Raw genomic sequence first — 24,263 nt, forward strand, 5'->3', positions numbered from 1 at the left:
TTTATCTATGTCTGTCGATGCAGAGCTTACAAATATATCCCTGGGTTGCCCTGGATTTTTCATTTACGTACTGAGAGAAATCTTTATTCTTATCGTTCAAGGAGAAAAGAAAGATTAATGGAGTTTATGGATGCAATGCTGCCGTTAGGTTTTATTTCTTTCTTCACCAAGTAGTGGCTTATGAGCTCCTCATCGGTGGGCTTGAACCGAAATCCTAACAACAGCATCGGATCCATGGACTCCATTAATCTTTATTTTCTCCTTGAACGATAAGAACAAAAATTTCTTTCGGAAAAATTCAGGGCAACCCGGAGATATATTTGTAAGTCCTGCACCGACAGACGTAGATAAATAGATAATTAATAAATTTTAAAATAAAAATAAAAAATAACACCATGCAAGCCTACCGTTTAAATAAGGCGGTGCCGTATTGTCCTGTACGACTCGGCCGGATTCTTCCATTCTTCTTCGTTGCTGCTTAAGATTGGCTTGTTTCATAACTGCCCCTGCATGTGTTGTGCGTGTACTGGGCTATGGCAGAAGAAAAAGAAGAGTGAGAGACAGATTATCCAGATCTGCTAGTTAATGCATTGAAATTGAAGAAAAGGGGGTGCAGTTTCTTTTGGGAACAAACACAGGGCTCGAGAATGACAGGCACAGAGAGAGCATTTCGAAAACATTTTTACTGCTCTCTAATTTTTCATTTTCATTGGGATGAACAAAGGAATCTTACTACCGATTAGGTAAAGCTTTGTATGATTGTATCCGTTGGATGAACGTGTTTTGCTTTTGCGCTTCTCATCGTGCCTTGGGTAATTGGTCTCCAAGTGTTCGTAGTGATGAATTTTTTTTCTTTTTTGTTAAATTTGACATAAATGGTAACATAAGATGCTAGAAATAACGTAATTAATAGAAGTTTGGGGATCAAACATTATTTTTTAAAAAGTTTTGTGTTATTTAATTTTGAGTAATCCCAGTTAGTTGGTTAGGATCACCAAAAAAATAAAGCACAGTTCCTGCACTTATTAATTTTTTTAAAAAAAATTCCAAAACTATCTTTAGTTAGGGATCGAACTTGCATTAATAAAATATGGGACGTACAGATGGAAACGGTTGTAAATCCAACTGCCAGATAATATATTAATATGTCAAAAATACAGATTTTTTTGAATTCATCATAAAACTAAATGTATCTAGCTTCTAACTAAAACACAATTTCTCAGAATATTATTATGACATAATTGAGTTTTGGTGAGGGAGAAAAAAAGAGAAACAAATAAAAATAAATAAATACATATGTAAATAATGCAACATGCACCAACATGTGCATATTACACTATTAACAAATGCATTTTGCATTTAATTTGCATAATTGGATAAGATGAAAAGAGTTTTTAGTAAATTTGTTAGCAATTTTAGTATGAAGGTGAAAATTTCCTAAGCCAATGGGAATGCTCAGGGGACAAGAACCTAAGTCTGTGTTCTATTTTTTTAAAAATATTTTTTATTTTTTTTAAATCATCCCTTTTAAAATCGCATTTTTTAAACATTATATCCAAACTAATCTTAGTTTAGTCTACCATTTTCAAAATGCAATTTTAAAAAAATGTAATTATAATTGTTTAGTAAAATAAAGGTTTAACATTTAAAATTGTGTATTTTTTAAAATGCACCCATTACATCCTATTTGAATGCCTAATTTTTTTTACTCTTTTTGTTTAACAATGCACCTTTTATTTTATTAAAAAAATTAAAATGAGTTGGATTTGGACGGTAACAATTAGAGAGACCAGTAAGTTTGCGGTAGCAAAGGAAATACGTAGGGGGTGAAAACCAGATGTTTTATATGGTACATTTCTTTGGGGTATTTCAAACAATTAGTTCTCGAAAAGACAAAAAGTCATATTTTTCTTGAGAGGACAAGGGTCAGATGGTAGGTTTAAGGGAAAGCATAAAAGCAAAACACGTTCTATTCTCGAATAGTTAGTAAATTGGCTTATTTAATTCTTATAAGCCCATTAATATATATATTTAATGGTTAATGCCCATCGAGAAGTGATTTCACAAAAAGTCTAGAAGAATCTCAGAAGCATCAAATTTCGGGATATTTGGACTGCCCGTGTTGCTGGATGCTAGTGATCAAAAAGATTCTCTCAATAATTATTAGAGAAAGAATAGTTAGAGTGAACAGAAAAAATGATAGTAGAAAAGTTAAGCAGAATGTATATGCTTTGAAACAGTCGGTAATTAAAATAGAAAAATATAAATAACAGGAGAGCATTTCTTTCCTACGTTTTATTTTGGAGAAAGTTTGTTTATTTCTGTTTCGGTTAAAAGGAAAGTAGTTCATTAGAAGTATAAAATATTGATTGAATTCTTTTTCACTTTTGTAAAAGACATAAAATAATTCATTTCCAACTAGTTGATGTCTATGTGAAGTTAGTTGAATTTGAAAATGTGAAAATATATATAGACACACACACACTTCCAAACCGCAGATAAATGTGTGTTGTAAAAAACATAAGATTTTAAATATTGAGCCGTAATTTTATTATACACTTAAACTATATTTTTGTGTTTGATGGGGCTGTAGGGGCTTTAGAGAAATATAGACGTTGTATGCAGCTGGATTGGAAATTGGTAGATAAAGAGCAGGCAGTTATCAAGGCCATAGATAAGAAGTGGACTCCTCCCCCTATTGGAAAAATTAAGGTAAATTGGGAAGCTTCTGTAAATGCAAAGGGTGGGTGCATTGGACTGGGTATTGTAGCAAGGGATTGCAGGGGGATTTTTTGGGTGCTAAATGTGTCAGAAAGCCAATCTTTGTTGAACCAAAGATAGCCGAAGCTATGGTTGCCCTTTGGGCTATTCTTTTTCGTAAAGAGGTGGGATTTTTTAAGGTAGTCTTCGAAGGAGATTTTGCACAAGTAGAGGGAGAGATCCTTTCCAATCCCCCCTATCTGTCTTCGAGTGGCCACTTAATTGAAAGTATAGCCCAAGAGTGCAACAATGTTGCACATATTTTGGCAAAGGAAGGGGTTGAACGATATGAGGACATATGTTGGCTAGAGGAGACACCGGACTGTATTGGAAGTATTATTCTTAGGGAATGTGTTGGTCCGTAGATTCCAATTACTGGAATCAATTATTATTTCTCTTTGGTTTTGTTTTTACAATGATATGCAGTGATAATTCTGTTAAAAAAAAAAAAACTATATTTTTATTAAACTAAGGGTTGGTTTGGATTTGCATTTTCAAAAATCGTGATTTTAAAATCTATAATTTTTTTTTTTTTTTTAAAAAAAAAAAAAAAAAAACAAATCTATGATGTTTATGATTGATAAAATGAACTATTTAGCTTAAAGTAAATGTCATTTTTTGGGGACACATTTCTATGTGGTTTTCTTAAAGGCCACATCTTGAGTAATCGGTGTCCAGGTGTTCGTAGCTGATTCATTTGTTATTTTTTTTTTTTGTTAAATTTGACATAAATGGTAGCATAAGATGTTAACAATAACATAATTAATAGAAGTATGGGGATCAAGCATTATTTTTTAAAAAAGTTTGGTGATATATAATTTTGGATGGTGCACAAAATTCTTATTTGAAATAAAATAATATCAATCTAAAAATTAACAATTAAATAAATTACTGTTACATAAATAATTGGTTGAAGATATTCTTGTTGATAATAGACCATATTAATCCGAAATAATAATAAAAAAAAAAAATGTAGTATAAGTTATTAAAATTAAAGGAAAGATCTCGCAATGCTATAGAATCACGGAAGAGCGTTGTCCTGAAAGGTTGATTCATGCCTCCCAGAGTATATAACTCGATGTGATCGGATCTCTTGACACGCAACCTCTCAGGATTAGATTATAACGTCTATCTTTGTTAATGACACACTTCCAAGAATGAAGATCCAATCAAAATGGATAAGGAACTCCGAAAAATATGTTTCTTTGTAAAAAAACCTAATAATATAATATATGGCCTCATGCCTTGAAACAAGTATTTTGCAACACACTGTACCTTTTTCTTTTTGGTAAGCTACATGTATATACACATACATTCACGTCGGAAAGCAAGAGAAAAGAATAATTAAAAACTGAAGTCTTTGGTAAGTTTTATATATATACGTGAATGATCATAAATGAAAACCAAATGCTCATGACCATTAATGTTTTTCTTTTCTTAAATACCATAAAAAAAAATAAAAAAAATAAAAAAAAAAATTGATTTTCATGATCACCAACGGTAATAACATTTCCTGTTTTCTTTAAGGCTCAAACAAAACGTGAGCTATTTTTTTTAATAAAATCATGAAGATGACTTAATGTCAAACGGTAAAAAAAATCAATGAACAATATTTGTAACATTACAACATATGGGTTAAATATATATATATATATATATATATATATATATATATATATATATATATTTTGCTTTATCCCAGTTAGCTAGTTAATAGGATCACCGAAAAAATAAGCACAGTTCCTACTCTTATTAATTTTTATTTTTTTAAAAAAAAAAAATCCAAAACTAGACTTCCATTAATAAAATATTACGTATATTTACAAATTTAAAGAAAATGAGTTAAGGTAGTCGTCCAAATTAAACCAAACTATGGACGCGGCAAGTTTTTGCTTGCTGCATGCGATCTCCTGCAGGTGTGATCTACGGTGAGCTCTTTTTATTGCTGGGCCCCGCGTCTATCTCAACCGTTGGTTGATTTTTCACTTTCATCTAATGGTGCATAAAAGACAAAAGACTGCCCAAGTATCTCATATAACGCTACCCCTAATCTCAGAGTGTTGAAAAAATAAGCAATTCAATACGTGTAGCGCTGCTATTTTACAAGAGAGTGTATAGCTTGCGGGTGTGATCTCCTGTAGACATGTGCACCAGAGACGCGATAACCCCACATATCCTCATCTATCTCAACCGTTTGATTGAAGAAAACTGTCATCTAGTGGACGAAAATAATCAACTCCCATTCCAGTAGAAATCTGAAGTCTTAGCCTAGCAAACCCTTGACCTCGAATGGCAAAAAATCCTTGAATATTTGGATTGCCCAGATCCCGGGTAGCCCGGAATAAAATCTCAGGATTAGGGAGTTACTTCACACCTTATTCAAAGTGAACAGTTGAAATCTCGTCTATAAATAGGTACAAATCACTAGGTGTTCTTCAGATAAATTTTTAATATATAGACTTGATTTGAATTCTCTTAAAAAGGCAGAGTTAAGCATCGGAGTGGGTCCGGCCAAACTACCAGACATTCTACAGATAGCCCTCCAAACTAAGGGTGTACAAACGGAGCGGTTATGACCGCTAACCGCTTATAACCGCTTAAAACCGCTAACTGCTAACCGCTAGGCGGAGGCGGTTAGCGGTTATAGGGTTTGAAAAAAGCGGTTAATAACCGATAACTGCTTATATATATATATATAAAAATAAAAATCTGGGATGTTGTTGACTTGCTGGGAGAGGGGCGTCATTTTGGGCATTCAGCAATGCCCAAAACGACGCCGTTTTAGACAATCTATATATACAATGTTTTAGGTTTAGGGTTTCGTCACTTTCACTTTCAAATTTCAATTTCATTTTAAGTTTTGGTCTCCTAGCCTTTGCCGCCGCCCAGCCTCTCCTCTCCAGACCTCTCTGGCTCTCCGCTGCCACTCGTCTCCGCCTCCGCTCGTTTCCACCGCTGCTACACTGTAAGCTTCTCTACCAGTTCTAAATCTCATTTTCTCTTGCTTTTTCGGGTTACTCCCCCTTGCCTAATCCTGTTTTTTTTTTTTTTTTTTTTTTTTTGCTTTCCCCCCTTCCTTTTTCTTTGATTTTTGAGCAGTGTCCTTTACTCAAAAGAAGTTTCTGCCCACCAACTGAGGAAGATATTCCAGAAGGTTTAAGAGTTTGATAATCTTGCTTTTGCTCCACATATTTTCGTAGATCTTTTTTGTTTTGTTTTTTGTTATGTTGAGTTTGGTTGCTGAGAAAATGTGAGGAAAGTAAAGTTTCACTATTGTGAGACATTGAGAGTTATCAGTTATGTTTTGTTTTCATCCGTTTGTTACTTTGCTTGCCACCGGAACTCTGGAAAATCCGTTTGCTACTTTGTTTTCATCCGTTTGCTACTTTTCATCCGTTTACTTTTCTTTTTTTCCTCTCCATTTCCGGGAATAAAATAGGGGAATTATTTTTGTTTGTAACTTTGTATATCTTTGATTGCAAGGAGTTCACTCTTGTGATAAGAAGATGAATATATTGTGGACGTAGGTGACCATCAGTGACGGTGACTATGTGGATTTGTAATGTCTTTGAATATTTGGTTATTTGGGTTTGTTTGGTTTTGGAATTTGGAGTATGTGGATTTGTTCAGTTTTGAAATTTGGAGTATGTGCCTATGTGGTTATTTGGATTTGTAATTTTTTGTTTTTGAATTTGGTTATTTGGATTTGTAAAATTAGATTTGGATTTGGTTATATGGTTATTTGTTTGTGTTTTGGATTTGTAATTTTGTATTTAGATTTGTTAATTTTGTACCAAAGGACAAAAGGCCCAAAAAGTATTCAATTTTTTTTTTTTCTTGAAAAAATTAAAACCTGTACAAAAATGGGCCCAAAACCGGTGTAAACTTGGCCCAAAATTGGTGTAAACATAGCCCAAAACCGGTCTAAAGACTCTAAAACCGGTCTAAACCCTGCCCAAAACCGGAATTCAAAAGCGGTTTTGGAACCGCTGGTTATTAAGGTAATAACCGCTAACCGGCGTTTATAAAAATAACCGCCTCCGCCTAAGCGGTTAGCGGTTGCGGTTGGCAAAATAAAATAACCGCTAGGCAGTTAGCAGTTTTAGCCAATAACCGCCGGTTATAACCGCTTGTACACCCCTACTCCAAACTACCAAAAAGTTTTAAAAATGCCCGATTTGACAAAAAATGCCTCTAATACCCTTACTACGTGTCATTTTTCAATTAAAAACTAAAAAACTAAAAAAAAAAAAAGTAAATCTAAAAAAAAGTAATGCCCCATGATTATGATATAATTCTTTCATAATCTGGTGTATATATCAAATATAATATGTAGTTTTTTTTTTATTTTTCTTTTTCTACCATTTTAGGTATATAAAAGCATAACTCTTTTTTTTGCCTATTTTATAAAAACCATGATTAAATCGAATGAAAACGTGATTTGAATCGCAAATTTTGGATAAAGATTTTATTAAAATTAGTCAATAGATTCGGTATGCAATATTTTAAGATCAACTTTTAGTTTATGTGGCTTTTTTATATTTTTCCCTAATATATATATATATATATATATATATATATATATACATACAATGACGGCAAGACCTTGTCGGCTCAACTTTGCGGGATATTTATTAAATGCTTATGTGATATGTAGCATTATTTATATTAATAAATAACAAAGAACATTATGGAAGTTGATATGGAAACTAATGTCTTGTTTGGTTTGCGGAATAGCTATTCCATTAAGAAAAGGAATAGCTATTCCTATGAATAGAAGCCCATCGGTGGTAGCCCAGGTCACCCCCAAATGCATCGAGGGTGGTCGCAATGAATGTTCAGCCAACCACACTATTCATGCAGTTTTTTTTTTTTTCTTTTAAAAAAAAAAAGTTTGAGAGAAAATAAAAAATAATGTAAGTGTTTTTTTTTTTTTTTTTTTTTTTTTTTAAAAAAATAATTTATTCTCTGCTACCGCCGAAGGTTGCTAGAGATTCCCGGTTGCGGTTGGATTCTTGCTAAAGGTAGCTGGATTCTGGCCGAAATTCACTAGATTTCAGCACCGAAAGTCGTCGAAATCTACCACCGATGTTTTCTGGAAGTTGCTAATTGTCTTTTGCCGTCATCGGCATTTGCCTTCCGTTGCTATTTTTCATATGAACCAAATGCACTAAAATGCTTTCAACCGACGAAGATAATTTTTTAAAAACATTTTACATCAAAATAAAGGGAGCTTAAATACTTTTTACATCAGAAAAATGTTTTACGAAGTTTTATTTCCATGTTTTAGACATTTTTTAGGAATTTGTAAAATGAGAATTACTGAGGAGTAGCATATTAAGTAGAATTGATTTAATATATTTTTTTTTCCCTAAGAAGAACTAAATTAGGAGTGTTTTTTATTTTCTGTTCTTTCTGACATAATTTTTAATTCTTTTTCGAAATATGCGTTTAGTAGTATTTAAATTGACCTGTCTCTCATCTCTACTTATTTGTCCTTTCTTCGTCTTAACCAACCTTTCATCAATATGGGAATCTTCTTTTTCAATGCAGAGTTTGTTCCAAAAATAAAAACAAATAAAATAAAATAAAAACTACACCTGCTCTCCATCCGGTCGCATTCGCCGTGGTTGGTGCACTTACCTTGGCAGATTCATACCTATATCTCACCCCGTTATACTGAGCTGATATAGTTGTCAGCCTTTGGATTTTCTTTATTCTTTTAAAAAGGTTGATCCAAAGAGTAACAAACATTGCCACATCATTTCAGTAGGATTTGAGAATAGCATATAGCATTAGTAAAGTCAAATAGTGTCAAACTAAGGAGGTACCCATCCAAGTGAGTGAGACTTACTAAAAAAGAAAAATAACGAGGAGAGTAAGTTACACATAAACCCTTTTGAGTAATTATAAATACTCAATTCACATCTCACTCTCATCCCACTAGGTTAATATATCAATACCCATCAATCCTTAAATTTTTTTCATTTATTTTTTTAATAAAGGCTGATAAGAACTGTCATATCAACCCAATAAGATGAGAGTGATATGGGAATTGAGTATGAACATTACTCCTAAAATAGGATTTGATTAAGGCAATAATTATCTATTCGCTAATGCTCTTAAGAGAGACCCAAAAAGAATAAAAGAGAAAATTAAGGGGTAATAGTGGTAATGGCTAAACTGTGGTCGAGTTGATAGTGTTCCCATGTGTGGAAGGGAGCAACAATTGACAGAAATATTTTACAAATTAAGTTGCAAGAGTTTCTACAACTCAACCTCTAAAAAATATAAGGGTCCACAACAATTTTTGAAATTATGTGAATTCAAATTGTTTCTTGCATTGAGCAGAGTAAAAAATGCTATCTATTAACTTGGGAGTTGAAGTTGCAAAGTTACCCCACCATAGTATCTCTCAGCATTAAAGAAACAATAGAATGGAAAGGAATGGAACAAAAGGGCATTGGTTAGAGAAGGGAGAAACCAAAACAAGTTTGAGAAAATAGGAAGATACGACATGAAAGATTCATATGTTCTTCAAATCATCATACATCGGGGGAAAATACACTTTACATTCCCCCGCGCGGAAGTATGACCACTTTTGTGTTTCAACCTCCAAAGTTTAAAAAGTGACATCCAACCCCTATAAACTACCAAAATGTGATAAGTTAGCCTATCTATTAAGTTTTTTTGTCATTTTAGACAAAATGTAAATCATGTGCATTGCACGTGATCTAAAATTTCAAAAATGACCCTAGGAAAAAGATACTTTACCCCCAAAATATGATGATTTTAATGTTTTAGCATCTAAAGTTAAAAAAATGACATGCGACCCCCAAAAATTACTAAACTATAAAATATTATCCCCTCTATTAAGTTTTTTCGTCTTTTTAGATGGAATGTCAGTCACGTGCATTGCAGGTGACTTCTAACCATCTAAACTCCCAAAAATACCCATGGGGTAAGGTAAAATATATATATTTTTTTTGACAAAAAAGGTGGTTCGGCCACCCTCAAATGGACAAATGGGGGTGGCCGAAAAACCACCCTTAAATGGTTTGGGAGTGGCTCAGTCACCCTTGTTTGGCAGAACTATGGATAAAGAACCACCCCCACAATTCATGAGGTTGTTTGGCCACCCTAAAATGACAAAATGGAAGAATCGGGATGGCCGAAACCATCCTTAAATGGTTTGGGGGTGGCTTGGTTATCCCTATTTGGTCAAACTAGGATGAAGAACCACCACAATCCATGGGGTGGTTTGGCCACCAACAAATGGCCAAATGAGTGTAGTTTCGACCACCCTCTGATTAGTTGAGGGTGGCCAAGCCTCCCCTCATTTAGCCATTTGGGGGTGACCGAACCACCCCCAATGATCATGGGGTGGTTGAGCTACCTCCAATTTTTATTTTTATTTTTTGGATTTTTTCATTCTATTTTATTTTTAACACTTTAGTACTTTACCCTATAGAGCATTTTTACAACACAAATGACTAACATTACATCCAAAAAAAAAAGACTTAATAGTAAGCCAACTTGTCATAGTATGGTAGTTCAAAAGTTATCATACTTCCGAACAGCCTGGGGGGAAGTGTGTGTGTGGGGAGGGCTAAAATGTACTTTTCTCTCATACATTTAAATACATTGTCTTGATATGTGTATTTATTTTATTTTTTTTAATAAACATGATCGACCTTCTTTTTTTCTTAATGTATACTATTTATATATCATTCTCATCAAATTATTTTGTTATTTGTGAAATTGTTTTTTAGGGACAGCTTCAGATATTCTAAAGGAGTTGAGATCCCGTTCTACATATATATAAAAGAAAAAAAAAATAAATGAGAAGTACACATAACATAACCCATTTATTGTCACTGTCCTCACAAACTATCAATTATGTTAGTCTTCCCATCCCCCCCAAATCTCCCTTAAACTATCGAAAAATGTCAATGTCCCCCCTAATGACAAAAACACCATTTATAAAATTATTAATTTTTTTTAATAAAAAACTAATTTTTTTCAAAATACATATATAAAATAATAAAAAAAAATTAAAATAAATAAATAAATAAAGGTTTTTTTTTAAAAAAAAAAAATCAGTTAGTTTTTAATTTTTTTTTTTTAACTTTTCGTTCTTTTTCTTTTTTTAATTTTCTTTTCTTTTCCTTTTTATCTTAATTTTTAAATTTTCTTTTTCTAATTTTTTTTTTAAAAAAGCTTTTTTATATTTTTTTAGTTTTAGTTTTTCTTTTTCAAATTTATAAGGACATTTTTGTCTTATTGAAAAAAATTTATGGTCATTTATGTCTTTTTGTTGATCTTAGACTCTTAGGGGGGACATTGACATATTTTGGTGGTTTGAGATGGGATATTAACACAACTAGCTCGTAACCCGTGCTATGCGCGGGATTCTTCTATATAATTTAGTTTCATAATAATAATAAAAAAAAAATGGAAGAAGAGAAGCATAGAAAATATAGATAAAAAAATGAAAACTGAAAAACACTAATATAATATAATAGGGACAAAAATTTCTTATAAGAAATTTTCTACAACTCACATTTTAAAAAGACACATATCCTTTAAACATGTGAGAAGCACATGCTTTTTTATTGATGCTATTTTTTTTTTCGTACATGCTATTTAAATAACATATGTTTCTCACATGCCAAATGACATATGTCAATCTTATATGTGGATCGTAAGAAATTTTCTACAAACCGGTTTGTAGGAAATTTCTGTTCATATAATAGTGTTATCTTTTTTATATTACACAAAGTAATAAAAAACTACTTAATAAACATAATACGCTAAAAAATCATTATACCCCGTATAAAAAACAACCATAGGAAACTCTTTCTCACCATCATTTTCTTGAATTTAATGTAAAATTTACAAAAGATAAAATAAGCAATTTGAATGAAAAATAATATATTAATTACATAAAAAAAAATAAAAAAAAAAATAAAAGAAGAAAAAGAATAAGAAAATGAGAGAAAATGAAATAAGAGAACCATAGAAAATATAGACAAAAAAAATGAAAAATGAAAAATAACAATAGAATAAATTAAAGTTTTATTTTCCATATATTTTTCTGGTTCATATGAAACCTTGAAAATCAATATTGTCTATCAATTAAGCACATTAACAATGTGCATTATACATTGAAAAAAAAAAATCAATGAACAATATAAATTAAAAAATCGTCATACCTCGTACTCAAAACAACAATTAATGTAAACTCTCTCTCTCCATGGTTTTCTTGAATTCAATGTAAAATTTAGAAAAGGAAAAAGAAAAAAAAAAAAAAAAAAGAAAAAAAAAGAAAAGAAAAAAGAAAAGGAAACTACGGTTAGATAGATATTTTTTAATTCGACCATCATTCTTATATATAGCGTAAAAGAAACTACTTTTCCAACAAAAAAATAATAATAATATAAATTATCAATGCAAAAATAAGGATAGAAAATCAAATCAGAAAAACAGAAGCATATAAAATAAATACAAACATATTATTTACAATTTTATTGAACACAGCCCCGACAAACTTGAAAGGCAAACTAAAAAAAAAAAAGGCTATAGCAGTATTACAAACAAAAAGGTTCCAACAATAGCAAAAACTCCGCTCTCTTTACTTTGAGCACCACTCTCCGGTAATGTAAACAACATTGCAGTTTTGCATAGCCACAAACCATTACTTCTCCATATATTTATTTGAGAAAGCGAGAGATATTAGAGTGACTTTTGACATTTCCCAAAGAAAAAAAAAAAAACTGACATTTGACTCTTTGAGGTTTAGTTTGTAACGGACATTTAGTGGGAGGGGAAGCAGTATTGGAGTAAAAGATTTTACTTGAAGGAAGAGAGAGAGAGGTAGAAATTACTGAGAATTTAATGACAACAAAATTAAATGTTTCTATTCATTTTCTATTCAATGGAAGAGATTTGATTAGGAATATTAAACGCACCGTTTATTTCACTTGAAATATATGGAGCAGTTCAATTTTACTCTTTTTTTTTTTTTTTTTTTTCCTCTCTTTGCTTTGAGCACCACTCTCTGGTAATGTAAACAACATTGCAGTTTTGCATAACCACAAACCATTACTTCTCCATATATTTATTTGAGAAAGCCATAGATATTGGAGTGACTTTTGACATTTTCCAAAGAAAAAAAAAAAAACTGACATTTGACTCTTTGAGGTTTAGTTTGTAACGGACATTTAATAAGAGGGAAAACGGTATTGGAGTAAAAAATTTTACTTAAAGGAAGAGAGAGAGAGAGAGAGAGAGAGGTAGAAATTAGTGAGAATTTAATGACAACAAAATTAAATGTTTCTATTCAATAGAAGAGATTTGATTAGGAATATTAAATGCACCGTTTATTTCACTTGAAATACATGGAGCAGTTCAATTTTACTTTTTTTTTTTTTTTTTTTCTAGTTTTACTTAAAGGAAGAGAAAGAGGTAGAAATTAGTGAGGATTTAATGACAAAAAAAATTTGACGTTTCTATTCATTTTTTATTCAATATAAGATAGTTAATTAGTCATATTAAATGCACCATTTATTTACTTGAAATACACAGACTGGTTTAGTTTTACTTAAATTACCAGTTTTTTACTCAAATGGCCGGTTCAATATTTAAAAAGTATGGATTTATGTCACGTGTCCTAATTCTAGGCCAACTCTAAGTTGGAACTCGGCTTTTAAATATATTCATTTTTTATTTAATATAAGATAGTTAATTAGTCATATTAAATGCACCATTTATTTACTTGAAATACACAGACTGGTTTAGTTTTACTTAAATTACCAGTTTTTTACTCAAATGGCCGGTTCAATATTTAAAAAGTATGGATTTATGTCACGTGTCCTAATTCTAGGCCAACTCTAAGTTGGAACTCGGCTTTTAAATATATATGATATAATATGATATGTTTCAATAAAAATAAAATCCATATAATTTTGAACATTAAAAAAAGAAAAAAAAAACATTTCAAATTTAATGCTTAATTAACTCTTTAGTGTTTTAAAAGCATTTATATTCCTTTTGTGTACAATAATCAAATAAAATTTTACATTTTTTGACTTTCAAAAGCAGAATAACACTTGCAAAAAATAATTGAAAATCGTAAAAATCACATAAAAGAAAAACAATCATCTCATAAAACATTTAAATGAATTAATACATAAGGCCTTTATTTTTAGTTTAATTCATGTAAATTAAAACATGTTAAAATATTTGTTTACATAGGTGTAGTTTAGAATGAAAATAAGTATGAAAAAGAAAAATAGTAAGAAGAAAACCACGATTTTGATTATCAAAATATAGAATAGAAAATTAGTAGGAATTCTTTTTAATGTTGGTGTGATACCTATTATATTCCAATCCTATATAATTCTAAACATTCGAAAAAGCAAATGAACAAAAAAAAAAATCTCATAAACATTCAAATGAAGAATTGTTCAATCACAAATTTCAAATCCATATAATTTTGAAAATTAAAAAAAAAAATCAAATTTAATGCTTAATTAACTCTTTAGTGTTTTAAAAGCATTTATATTCCTTTTGTGCACAACAATCAAATAAAATTTTGCATTTTTTGACAGTGAAAATCGTAAAAATCACATAAAAGAAAAACAAATATCTCATAAAACATTTAAATGAATTAATATATAAGACCCTTATTTTTAGTTTAATTCATATAAATTAAATGAACAAAAAAAATCTCATAAACATTCAAATGAAGAATTGTTCAATCATAAATTTCACAAACAAAATGGAAACATATTTAGATTTCAACCAAAAATATAAAAATACCAAATTGTCATACTTAAATCATTAATTGAGAGAGAGAAGCTACTTGTATCATTAATAGAGAGAGAGAGAGAGAGAGAGAGAGAGAGAGATTAAATAGACCGGTTATATTTAGATTTCAACCAAAAATATAAAAATACCAAAGAGTCATACTTAGATCATTAATTGAGAGAGAGACTACTTGTATCATTAATAGAGAGAGAGAGAGAGAGAGAGAGAGAGAGAGAGAGAGAGAAAGTGAGAGATTAAATAGATAGATTATATTTAGATTTCAACCAAAAATATAAAAATACCAAAAAGTCATACTTATATCATTAATTGAGAGAGAGAGAGAGAGAGGCTACTTGTATCATTAATAGAGAGAGAGGGAGAGATTAAATAGACCGGTTCAATTTTATTTAAAAGACCGGTTCAGTATTTAAATGACCGGTTTAGTCAATAAAAAGTATGGGTTCATGCCACGTGTCACTATTCTATGTCATTCTAAGGAAAAACTCAGCTTTTATATATATATATATATATATATATATATATATATATATATATATGATATATGATATATGATATGATAGAGAGAGAGAGAGATTAAATAGACCGATTATATTTAGATTTCAACCAAAAATATAAAAATACCAAAGAGTCATACTTAAATCATTAATTGAGAGAGAGAGAGAGGCTACTTGTATCATTAATAGAGAGAGAGAGAGAGAGAGAGAGAAAGGGAGAGATTAAATAGACCGGTTATATTTAGATTTCAACCAAAAATATAAAAATACCAAAGAGTCATACTTATATCATTAATTGAGAGAGAGAGGCTACTTGTATCATTAATAGAGAGAGAGAGAAAGATTAAATTGACCGGTTCAATTTTATTTAAAAGACCGGTTTAGTCAATAAAAAGTATGAGTTCATGCCACGTGTCACTATTCTATGCCATTCTAAGGAAAAACTCGGCTTTTATATATATATATATGATTAGTAGTTTGGGAGTGTATGTGTACTTTTATCTATAAAAAAAACAAATACCGAAAAATAAATAAATAAACAAACATGGTCTTGATAGGTGTAATTTTTTTTTTTTTTTTTTTAATAAACGCCATTGGCCTTCTTTTTTTCTTAATGTATACTATATATTTAACAAATTATTTTGTTATTTTGTGAAATTGTTTTTTTAGGGACAGCTTCAAATGCTTTGAAGGAATTTAGATCCAGTTCTACATATATAAAAAAACACATACTGAAAAAAGAAAGAAAAAAAAAAGGACAAGTATTAATAAATTAGAACTCGAACTGCATCCTTAATGTATATCCAAGCGCATTCAGGTGAGCTGCCATAGCCTTGTTCATGGCTGGTGGGCCGCACCTCAGTATCTGCAAACAATCAGTTTTAAGCTCAATGAATTGTGATTCTACTAAACAAACAATTCAAGTGGCATGACATTTTGGAATTAAATATTTTATACCAACCTGAATATCTTTGGCTGGTGCGGGGCAATGAGTTTGAATCATTTCCTTGGATACAAATCCAGTGCCACCATTCCATGGCACAGGAGGCTGGCAATAATGGGTTAGAGTGAGTATCAGTGATAAACATTTTGCTACTAACGACTAAGCTATGAAAGGAAATATAAATGTTAACTAAAATGGGGCAAGATGTATAATTTTTCCTTTTACTTCCTCGGGGCAGGGTGTAAGCATTGAAGGTCTCATACTCATCCTCCAATTGGATAATTTGTTGCAAATTTCAGATGAGTCAGCAGACATTTTGGAATGGAGGCTCATAGAACTGCTGAAATGGAGGCCCATGGCCTCAGACGTAATTTTCATTGGCCGGCCTACACTAGTAGCCCAAGGGAATGGGGAACTGTTGATATTCTATTGATATCAACCCTTCCCAAGAAAGCAGTATCCGTTGAGCATCCAAGAAAGGCAAAAATTACCAAAGTCAAGGGCAGATCACAAAGGAAAATCTCTAGCATGATCGACGATTCGACAGACAAAAGCAAGGGATTAATTGATGACAATTCCCTTACTCAAACACACGACCAAAACAAGACTTAGCCTATATAAGGCCAAGAGGAGACTAGGCTTGGATATGCTCTACTATTCTCATATATCTCTTTTAAGCTCATTTTCCCCTCATTTTGTTACTGACTATAGCACTGGAGGTGGTGCCATCACCCCAACAGCGCGCCACTCTGACCCTTTGTTGTCTTGCAAGATTCTTGTGTTGTGGGCTAAATGTGCGTAGTCATTTTATTAACACATTTGACACATATACACGCTAAGTGGATATCTTTGACTAGTGTTACCTAAAGCACCGAAAAATAAGAGGAAAAAGAAATTTAAAAGAAATGTCGTAGCAAATGAACCGACCTGATTCAAAACATAATAGACTTTGAAGCGGCTAGGAAATTTGCTAGCGAAGGCATCTAGCTCTTCCTGCAGAAAGTCCAGAACAAATCCATTCCCATCAATAGTACATCAGATAAAACAGAAGTTGAAGACTTTCTGTATTACAATAAAGTATTGATTTTAATTGAAAATTAGGAGAAAAGCTTTAAAGAAAGAGATCTGACTTTGTCTCATATTGAAAAGAAATAGGAATACTAAGGCCTGCCTATCTATCATAAATAACTTAAAAAGTGAGCCACCATGATGTGTTCTCAGCATGTTTGCCTTACATAGAGACAAAGATATCGGGTAATTTCTTATAGATTTGGTCCATCGTCTTTTATATGTAAGTAAATTGGTTGCAGAAGGAAACATGATTTAGAGACTTTTGAACAGATATAATAGCTACAGCATATACAAAAAATAGATCAGAAAGACCATGTTGTGCATCAAGGCAGTTTTCTTGGACTCTTGGTGATAATTACTTCTTCAGTTCTTCCTAGTATTGAAGTGGAAAAAACTAGAGTTAAACATGCAAAAACCAATGACAAGGATGAAAACTTAAGAAGGCAAAGACAAATCTGCTTTTAAGCTCTGGATTTCATATTGTCACTTATTCAACTAGTAAAGCTAAACAGGCAGGATTTTCATAGATTCCAATGCTGTCAAAGCTCGCAGATTCATTGTCATATTATATATGCATTTTTAAAGATGTTAAAGCTGCTTAATGGAAGCAAAAGGATTGATAACCTCCCCTCAAATGCCAATAGACCAATACTTTTGTGGCCATATGGAGAATGTGAGAAGTTTCTTGTTGGTGTTCAAAGCTCTGTGTGTCTCCTAGGGTTAAGAGGTAGCAGGGCCCGTTCTTAAGCAGTAGATTGGCAATGGGGAGTCAAATTTTTCTTTTCCATGATATTGGCACTCAGACGGACCTCTTATGTAAAAATGTGGTCAAAGAACAATTTTGAGGGTTACTGTCTAAAGTGTTACTTAGCAGGTAGCTGGCACTGACAACCTGCTAGATCTGAAGTTTTGGTTGATGTATAAATGCAAATGCTTAAATTTGCTTATTGATGAAGATTCAGCTGCTTAGGAATCCTCAAATCAGGAGTTTATGTTCAGCTACTTGGTTTGTAGTAATAGGTTCAATTTCTAGAGTTCTTTGTTGGAGAGTCATCTGGTCTCTGAAAACTGTTCCAGGGCACTCTTCTATTGCCTAGTTAACTATTTAAAATAGGGTCTCCACTGAAGACAGTTTGATTTGAGGGGCTATAATGGGATCATTGTCTGCAATATTTGAGGGGATTATTTATGGAAACCAGAAATCACCTTTTTTATGAGTATGTTTCCTGAATGATTTGGAGGAGATTACTACAAAACTGTTTGGTTGAGCTCTATTGGATGTCAAAGGCTTGAAAGGGTCTGGCTTTTATTGTGGTGTTGTTCAACTGGTTTGGAAGGCCTTTTACATATCATATTTGGATGGAAGAGAAAACTCCAGTAATCATATGCAAGTGTGCAAAGATGAAGAGGTTGTAGACAAAGTTACTGTTTCTGATTTAAGATTAAGAGTTGCTTTCTTGCATAAAGATTAATGATTTAGAAATTGTTAAATCACCACTTATCTCAAAAGGTTAAGCTAATAGGAATAGGTAAATTTAATCAATTGAATTAATACTTTAACACTCTCATTTATGTATGTGAAATATTTAATTGAAATGAAGTTACATTTGAAGTACATAAAAGAAAGTGAAGCAAGCCAAATTACCTTCAAGAGAATGTCATCCGCCGTGACGTTGGCATAAATAAGATGCACATTGGTCTTATCTTTTGGGTTTTTTAGTATGGCTTGAATGAGCTGGAGCCCCAAAAGGTGGACAAAGAGACAAAGAAAGAGAAGTAGATATGAGAACCTTGAAACCAGCTAATGCTTGAAAAAAACAAAAAACAAAATAAAAGAACAATAACAATAACCATAAGCAAGAAGAAGTCAGAAGACAAAAGTTCTTGCTTTTTAAAAGCTCACATATGTACCTGAAACATCGGGGTTATGCCAGAGCCACCAGCAAGCATTCCAAAAGCTCGAGCTTGGCCAGGTTTGTATTTAAAATGCCCCTTTCAAGCATGAAAATTTGATATTAAAATGCTCAAACAAAGAAATTAGAAAGTTTAGGTTCTAATGAATGTATTTGTAAACAAAACGTGAAATCCCAACTGTATTTAAGAGACCCCCGGCATGGTATCTTAATTTTAGTTGTTTGGCACTGATCGTGAGAGCATGAAGAACATCTAAGAACATGCGGTTCACATCATACCGAAAACCGTTCTAACAATTTGTAACTGCATTTTGAATGGAAGCTCAGAACCATTAATTTTTCATTGATAAACTATATATAGCAGTGTTATATTATGATTCATATATGTGTTTAAAATACATGTGATTTATAGATTAAACTGAAAGAATTTCTTACAACTTAGTTTGGAAGAAAACTTTGTCTCTCTTAGCATGTGATTATCTCGCTTAACAGTAGTTTAAAATGCATGTGATAATCACATTTTTTTTCTATATAGTGATTCTGTTTCTTATCAAATTGTCATACAGGGGGTGCTTGGTATCAAGGTCAAGATCATGCTTGATTGGGATCCTAAGGGAAAGGTCGGCCCCACCAAGCCCATACCCGATCTGGTTACCATCCACACTCCCAAGGAGGAAGAGGAACACTTCCGGGCCCCGGTGGTGGCAACTGATATTGAGCTCCCAGTGGCTTAATTGCTGTCCGGAATTATTAGAGCCATCCGTGTTATACTTTATTGTCCTGCATATCTAAATTCTGTGGAGTTTTCTTATTGCCAATTTTGGTTTCTAAGGACTTGTGATGGGTTGTTTGATATCTTCTTTTAGGATGTTTCCCTAATTTTGGTATATCTTAAATCACTATTTTTCCTTGGATTTATTTATATTTATTTAATTTATATTTTTTTTTTTTTATCATTTTCTTATTTTCTTGTTCTTGACAACCATTTTTTCTTTAATTTCATGGCAAAGAACTGACAGATGGCCACTTTGTATTGAAAAATCTAGCACTAGTTAATTGTTGGAAATTTGGTGGCTGCTTTCAGGACCTAATGTTGTTTCGAGTGTTACTAGTTTATTATGACTGGTTTAATTTCAAAGACTGGATTTTCGTGCAAGCAAACGAAAGCGAAATTTATTTCCTATAATTGGCTGTTTGAATTACATGCAATTAGAATAATTCCCAAAAATGAGTTTAAAAAAAAAAAAGCAAGAATAATTCCCAAAGCAGGGTTTGTTTGTTTAGGGTGCGTTTGGGATTGCGATTTCGTAGACAATAAGTGCAATTTTAAATCAAATCGCAGAACATAGATCGTTTGAGAACTGAGTTTTTAAGAATTGCGATTTGAAAACGCAAAAAATCTGCTTTTCAAATCGCAGATAAGATGGTGTTTTTTTGAAAACGCAGAATTTTAAAGGTAAATTCGCGATTTTAAAGGCTAAACTGCGATTTTGCCAAACGCTTAACTGCGTTTTTAAAAATCACTTTTTTCAAATCGCACTTTTTGAAATCGCAAACCCAAACGGACCCTTAGCTCAAAAGGCGTAGAGTATTTTTGGATCAAATAAATTATTATAAATACTAGTGCTGTAATTAAACCTGCATGTATCTCAAACTTCTTCCAGTAACAATGACTGATTGGAAAATTTACTTGACAACATATTTTGAGGAAGAGTAATGTTAGATTTATTGATTACATATATTGCTTAACATGTGATTATCTCCATAAATATACCATGTACCTGGGGGCCTTTAACAGGCAGGCAATCACCTTCTTGCATCTCTCTGAAATGGTGGGACATTTTTCCCTCGGGATACATCTTTCACAGGAAAAATCAAATAAGAAACTGAGTTCCAACTGAAAAACATTATGGGAGAGGTGGGACATCACATACCTTTACAACAAATTCAAAGTAACCAACATCAGAGTCCAAAGTGATTGGGGTGTATGGTGCAATGACTTCTTCACCTTTACTGTCCTTTCCCCTGCTTAACTAAATGGAACACAAACTGTTTTTAGTATTATCACTCGTCATTACGACTGTAAATGAACAAGGTCACTCGTGAACAAGCTTGGTTCGGTTAAGCTCCATAAACATATATAGATAATCAAAGGAGAACTTTAAGGTTTTGTTTGTTTCGACATTAAAAGTTTTTTGAAGGTCATTTTTTCAATTTTTCAATATTTGGTACGACCAAAAATCTCAGTCCATTTGAAAACGTTTTCGGCTAACCAAAAACTTTCTTTAATTTCCATTAAATGGTTATCCTTGATCATAATTTCTGAGAAAAAATAAAGAGAGCAAATGAATATATAATTTAATTTTAATATATAATATAAACAATTCTATTATAACAAATAGAATTTACTATAAAGAATAAATAATAAATATATATCTAGATAATAATTTATATTGAATAATATAAAAATAAGAAATAAAAATAATCCCTTTTTTAAAAGGGTTAAATACCTTTCACCCTTATATGGTTTGACAACTTGATTTTTTTTCCTGCCTATGTTTTATTTTGTAAGGCAAATGGTAAAAGAGATGATACATGCTTTCAACTTCCATTCATATATTGACGGAAATCCACGTCAATGCCTTAAAAATACTAACACGTGGTCTATGCTTCATTAAAAATAATAAAAGAAAAGATAGAAAACTAAAAATATTAAAAACATTATAAAAAAATGGATACTTGCACCATTGGTCCCTATAATTACAAATTGATCCATTGAGTCAAATTCTATTAAAAAATTTAACAGATTCTGTTAAATGCCACGTCAGTGCCACACCAAACCAATAAGATGGCGACACATGTCCATCTGAATAAAAAAATATAAATTTATTAAAAAAGAAATAAATAAACTTATTAAAAAAAAAAAAAAAAGGTGGGGTGGCCCTAAGGACCTTCTAGGGTGGCCTTTGGCCACCCCTGGACCTTCTAGGGAGGCTGCGGCCACCCCTAAAGGTGGCCAGGGGTGGCCAAGACACCCCCTTCCCTTTTTTGTTTTTGTTTTTTTTTAAAAAAAATTAAGTTTATTTTTTTAATAAATTTATATTTTTTTTATTAAAATGGACATGTGTCGCTATCTATTGATTTGATGTGACGCTGACGTGGCATTTAACAGAATCTGTCAAAAAATTTAACGAAATTTAACTTCAGGAATCGATTTGTAATTATAGTTTACCACAAAGACCTCCCTTGAACTTTTTAAACCATAGGGAGTGATTTGTAATTATGGCATGCTCAATAACCAATGGTATAATTATCCCTTAAAAAAAAAATAAATAAATAAAAATAAAAAAATAAAAAAAGCCACCCTTATAACTGGTTTGGGGCAGCCAAACTACTCTTATTGACCTTAGTCGTGGTTCGCTGAAAACATTTTGTTGAAAAACATTTTTCTAAAAACATTTTACGTCGAAACAAACGAAGCAAAAACTCCTGAAGTGTAGAAACTAACAGAGGCAGTTACTTGAACCTGCAAAGTACATGTTGTCCGACAGGAAGACCCAATACTGAAGAAGCTGTAGGAAGAGCAAATCTGAACTTTGCAGTATCGTGGCTCAGCTGAGTTTTCTTAACAAGTTTGAATTCAATGAACTTCTTAGGATTTAAGCAACCTAGAAAGACATATCATTCAAGTAATCAGTTTTTGGGCAAACAAGAATTAAGACAATTAGAAAAACAAACAATGAATAATGATTGTTTTGTTTGATAATTTCCATGTTGCACCAGGCATGTACAAAACTACAAAAAAAGCCAGAAAATGAATGTGGAGTTGACAACCTCCAAGAATACGAGAAACAAAGTATAGTGAAAGATCCAAAGGCCGTGCAAAAACATCATAGAATTTATTCACAGGTGTATCCTCCAACAATCTCCTTCATATATGAGTCTTCCATACCAGTATGTTCATATATACTATGAATCCGTTTGAATCTGTGCTTCTAAAAAGTATAATTTAAAAAATGGCGATTTCAAAATGTACGATTTGGATTTAGAAACATGAATCTTAAAAAGGTAGTTAAACGTTTAGTAAAATTGTGATTTGTCCTTTAAAATCGCAGCTTAAAATTAGCATTTAAAGCCGTGTGTTTTTAGAAATGTATCCCCTAGCCTGCAATTTAAAAACGCAAATTGCACTTTTGTTTAAAAACGCAAATTGCACTCCCAAACAACACATTTTTTTTTGTAATTTTGTTTAAAATTGCACTTTTCTCCTAAATATGGACATCGAACCATGAGCTCCCTTGCCTCGTCTAACCCTTCAAATGAGGCCTTAATATAACATGTTGAGACATCATTTAATTTAAAAGTTTTAGCTTAAGAATTTGGGCCTAAATGTCACTAACTACAATACCTTGCACTTGTATTAATGCTTTTAATCAAACAAAACTATTTCATGAAAACCTTATTATAATAATACTCATATAATTCACAAGGGGTAGCTCAATCGGTTGGGGAATACACCTCATGAAGCGGAGGTCACTATTTCGATTCTCCATTCCCCCCTCTTGTGTGGACGTGTCAAAATAATAATAATAATACTCATATAAATTAAACTAAATATCGTCATTTCATTATCAAAGTTTCTTTTCTTTTCTTTTCATTTTTCTTTATTATTTTTTGAAAATGGTATCCCATCAAATATGCCCAGATACAAATATGAGAAGATGCTAAGTCATACCTCTGTTTATGTTGGCGTAATATAAAAAGCCAGCAGAAATGCCAACCAAAGCAAGAGCAACGGCTAGCCCTCGCAGCTCGGCATCGGGTAATTGCATGAACTCAAACGGTAACTTAAACATGTTGAGAGACTGAAAGCTCACCTCAAACGGTAACTTCAACGTTTTTCCAATGGATTACAATTTCATATCATATGGGTGCGTATATATAATTAATTAATTAAATACCTCTTTCCACCTTATGCTTTACTTGTTCTTCTCATTCTTGTCCCTCCCCCCTTTATGGATTCCAAGATTTTTTACCAGGGAATGAAGTAAGGGATCATAAAAAAGGCTTTTTGGGACAAACCCATAAATAAATCAATCATAGCCAATCAGAACTTACATGACATATTTGACAATTATTTTGGGAATTAATTTCCAAAAAAGAAGGAAAAAAAGATTTTGGCCAAATTAAATTAAACCCTAAGCTTAATTTATTCAAAGAAAGATTTTTATAAGATAAATGCTTATTTGC

General features: G+C 31.9%; 1 protein-coding gene across 1 annotated transcript; it reads right to left on the reverse strand.

Annotated features, from left to right (window-relative positions):
• Positions 1–15,760: 15,760 nt before the first annotated feature.
• On the reverse strand, positions 15,761–23,907 carry LOC133880410 (NADH--cytochrome b5 reductase 1-like). Its single transcript, XM_062319356.1, has 9 exons — positions 23,749–23,907; positions 22,540–22,681; positions 20,948–21,038; positions 20,795–20,872; positions 19,012–19,092; positions 18,746–18,835; positions 16,957–17,022; positions 16,048–16,134; positions 15,761–15,951 (listed from the first exon to the last, which is right to left on the reverse strand). Exons 1-9 carry the CDS (start codon positions 23,867–23,869, stop codon positions 15,859–15,861), a joined length of 849 nt encoding a protein of 282 aa, XP_062175340.1. The 5' UTR covers positions 23,870–23,907; the 3' UTR covers positions 15,761–15,858.
• Between the last annotated feature and the right edge of the window lie 356 nt (positions 23,908–24,263).

This window comes from Alnus glutinosa, chromosome 10, assembly GCF_958979055.1.
Source record: "Alnus glutinosa chromosome 10, dhAlnGlut1.1, whole genome shotgun sequence".
Classification (NCBI taxonomy): domain Eukaryota; kingdom Viridiplantae; phylum Streptophyta; class Magnoliopsida; order Fagales; family Betulaceae; genus Alnus; species Alnus glutinosa.